At 42.1% G+C, this 3875-nt stretch overlaps 1 protein-coding gene across 1 annotated transcript; it reads left to right on the top strand.

Moving 5' to 3' along the window:
- Window positions 1-639: 639 nt before the first annotated feature.
- Window positions 640-1868, top strand: REP15 (RAB15 effector protein). The gene has a single exon (XM_012002399.1). The coding sequence runs from the start codon at window positions 802-804 to the stop codon at window positions 1510-1512; it is 711 nt and encodes a 236-aa protein (XP_011857789.1). The 5' UTR covers window positions 640-801; the 3' UTR covers window positions 1513-1868.
- The last annotated feature ends 2007 nt before the right edge of the window (window positions 1869-3875 follow it).

Below are 3875 nucleotides of genomic sequence, written 5' to 3'. Positions count from 1 at the left end.
AAGAAGCAACTGAGCTGGGGAATGAAGAATATGGCAGAAGTGAAAGAAACAAACAAACAGAAAATAGGAAAAGCAAATGGAAATGACTCACCTACAGACTGGAAGAAGTTAGTTGTAGAAAGAGGTGTGTGGATATTTAAAAAACTAACATAGGGCTGGGTGCAGTGGCTCATGCCTATAATCCCAGCATTTTGAGAGGCCAACACAGGAGGATTGCTTGAGCCTAGGAGATCGAGACTAGCCTGGGCAACATGGTGAAACCCCACCTCTACAAAAAATACACAAAAATTAGCCAGGTGTGGTGGTATACACTTGTAGCCCCAGCTGGGGTGAGACGATCACCTGAGCCCAGGGAGGTTGAAGCTGCAGTGAGCCATGATTGCGCCACTGCACTTCAGCCTGGGTAGCAGAGTGAGACCCTGTCTCAAAAAATGACAACAAAAAGAACTAATGTGCCATTTTTACTTTTACTAAAACTTGGAAAGAGGAAACATATGTTGGAAGAGATTACCAAAGGTTAAAAGTAGAGTGAATATAACCTAGATGGAACAGACGTTTTGTGTGAAATTTAGTATCTTTAATAAGACAGCAGGAACTGAATGAATACAACACACCCAACTGACAAACAGAGAGAACATGTTTATTTAGCTGTATGTATATACGCTTAACTACACCCAAGGGAGCTGTAGAGTTAGAAAAACATGAACCATTAACAGATGTGACCTCCTTGCAGAACTTTTACTTTGAAAAAGAAGTACTCCTGAACCAGATTCACATGTGTGATATTTGGATGCAGAGAAAATGGGGCAGAAAGCATCGCAACAGTTGGTTCTGAAGGACAGCAAAGAGGTGCCCATCGTCTGTGAGGTGGTCAGTGAAGCTATAGTCCATGCAGCTCAGAAACTGAAGGAGTACCTTGGATTTGAATATCCTCTGAGTCAACTCTGCCCAGCTGCAAATACTCTGAATGAGATCTTCTTAATCCATTTCATCACTTTCTGCCAGGAAAAGGGAGTTGATGAGTTGCTGACCACCACCAAGATGACCAAGCACCAAGCCTTCCTGTTTGGCGCAGACTGGATTTGGACCTTTTGGGGATCCGACAAGCAAATAAAGCTTCAGCTGGCAGTACAGACTCTGCAGATGTCTTCACCTCCTCCTATGGAATCTAAACCTTATGACCTTTCCAATCCAGAACCAAGGGTAGAGGAGTCTTCCTGGAAGAAAAGTAGATTTGATAAGCTGGAAGAATTCTGTAACTTAATAGGAGAGGATTGCCTGGGTCTGTTTATCATCTTTGGTATGCCAGGAAAGCCTAAAGACATCAGGGGAGTTGTCCTGGACAGTGTCAAAAGTCAGATGGTGAGGAGCCATCTGCCAGGAGGGAAGGCTGTGGCTCAGTTTGTCCTGGAGACTGAAGATTGTGTCTTCATCAAAGAGCTGCTCAGAAACTGTCTGAGTAAGAAAGACGGGCTGAGAGAGGTGGGCCAGGTTTATATTAGCATTCTCTGATTTGGATATGTATTATGTGACTGGCCTGTAAGGGGAAAAGAAAAAAGATTCTAATAAGCAAGCTCATCTATTTGCATCATTCCAGCATGGGATTTTTTTTTCATTTGTTTTCCCATTGATTGAAAATGATTACTGGGATCAAAGTATATTAATGTCACAATTACAGAGGGAGAGAGAAAAAAAGAAAACTCTGGCTCTGCCTATGATTTAAAAACAGTTCAGGAAAAGTTATAATTTAGTTTAATATTTCATTCACTTATTCAATAATAAAAATGGGAAGAGAGATAATAAAGTCACATTTAAAGTTTGATTTGCAAAAAAAAGTGTCTTTGTTTGAAATAATAAGTCTAGCACTCAAAAGTATAAAATGTGTTTTTGCATCTGTTGGTGGGAGATGGGTAGGGTAAAGTAGTGGGTAAGGCTACAGAGCAGGTTTAATTACATTTGTAACATCAGTTTCAAGCCATGCACAGTGGCTTACGCTTGTGGTCTTAGCTACTCAGGAGGCTGAGGCGGGAGGATCGCTTGAGCCCAGGAGTTTAAGGCTATAGGGAGCTGTGATTGCACCACTGCACTCCAGCCTGGGCAACGAGTGAATCCTCATCTTTAAAAAAAAAAAAAATAGTTTTGGTTCAGGACTCCTGAGCAAAACTCACATTGTTCTTTTCCTCTTAACATTCACCTTATTCTGCCTTCTCCCTAGCTGCTGTCCACACTGAGAGGACTTTGATGGGATTTGAGATTCACTTTAGTGTTAGCTCTGCCTATGATTTTAAAACAGTGACCTATAAAACTATTCCTTTTAATAATACTTGTTTAGCCTTTGCAGTAAGGAAAATGTATTCACATATAATAATCATTTTTGCTTAAAAGCCACTGTGGAATTATAACAGTACAAAGAGGAATCACCATTATTTATTGTACTTGTAAGTCAAGTCAGATGCTTTACATATATTAGCGTGATTTTCATGTGTCCTCCATGACTCTAAGAGGTTTCTATTTGCCAAATCAAAGAGGCTAGATAACGCATAAATCTATTAAGTGGCTCGCAACAAAAGAGTAAAGTGTGCCCAGTTACAAAACCCATATTCTACCATCATGTAAAGAAAATTCCCTGTAAGCCTATAAATTATGTTAAGTAAAAATCAATTAAAAAAAAAAAAGAAGAAGAAAAGAAAATTAGTTAGCCAGGAAGGGTAGCTGCGATTCCAACACTTTGGGAGTCTGAGGCAGGAGGATTGCTTGAGCCCAGGAATACAAGACCAGCCTAGGCAACGTGGTGAAACCCCATCTCTACAAAAAATAGAAAAAGTAATGGTGATGTGTGCCTGTAGTCCCAGCTACTTTGGAGGCTGAGGTAGAGAGATTGCTTGGGTCCAGGAGGTCAAGGCTGCAGTGAGTCGTGATAGCGCCACTGCACTCCAGCCTAGGCAGCAGAGCGAGACTCCATCTCAAATACATAAAAAGAAAATTCTCTCATTTTAAACTACTGGAATTGCTGAGACCACAAAGATGTTCACCTGCAAAGATGCTAGGTGGTGGTTGTTGCTCATTTTTCTTCCATTTCCTGGCCTTAATCTGTGGCTACTTTTCCTGTTGTTGAACAACCTGTTTACTGATATGCAGCCATTAAAAACGTGGGCTGAAGCCTTTCACCTGCATCCAACCTCTTAAAACCGTTTCTGTTTCTGACAGTCTTCTTATGTCCTTGGCCCCTTCTGTGTTTTGGAATTTAGGGCATGTTCCTGTGAGGCTAAATTAAGACATCTGAGCGCAATGTGGTGTCATGCAAGTATTCCAAAGTAAGAAATACGTTTGTTGCTGTGATCTGTATAACTGAAGCACGTTGCAGTGCACTCATAGTTTGTCCGACATCAGTTTGTAAAATGCTGACTGCAAGCCACCAAACTGATATCATGACCATCAATAGGTCACAATGCAGACTTGTAAAAACTTTGTCATGGTAGGAGTGAGAGCTTTCGAGTTTAGTTGAGGACAAACCTGCTTAAAATCCCAGCTCTTTTGTTTATGCTTATCCAACCAAACCTCTGTGCTGGTTATTCTCGGTTCAGCCTCCACATCTACTCCCCACCCTGTCTGCCTTCTTCTGGGTTCTGACTGCATCACTCTGGCTTCCATCCCGTGGAGGGCACGAGATCAGAAAGGGGACAGGTCTGGAATGTATTAGCCCAACTCACCCTGCCTCACTATGATGCTTTGTTCCAGACAGCTCCTGTCCAGCTGGCCCTTCTCTGAGACTCCAGCTCCCTCCCCTTCCCCTCTCAGGCCATTGTCTTCCAGGTTGCTTCATCATTCTTGGTTAGTTCCTTGCATCCTGCCCCCACCCTGTAAATGTCCTTTTC

Source organism: Mandrillus leucophaeus, unplaced genomic scaffold, assembly GCF_000951045.1.
Source record: "Mandrillus leucophaeus isolate KB7577 unplaced genomic scaffold, Mleu.le_1.0 Scaffold686, whole genome shotgun sequence".
NCBI lineage: Eukaryota > Metazoa > Chordata > Mammalia > Primates > Cercopithecidae > Mandrillus > Mandrillus leucophaeus.
Note: the sequence above shows the minus strand (reverse complement) of the source record. Positions and strands in the feature narration are given on the sequence as shown.

Coding starts and splice junctions, on each gene's coding strand:
- REP15 (XM_012002399.1), top strand. CDS start 802: ATGGGGCAGAAAGCATCGCAACAGTTGGTTCTGAAGGACAGCAAAGAG.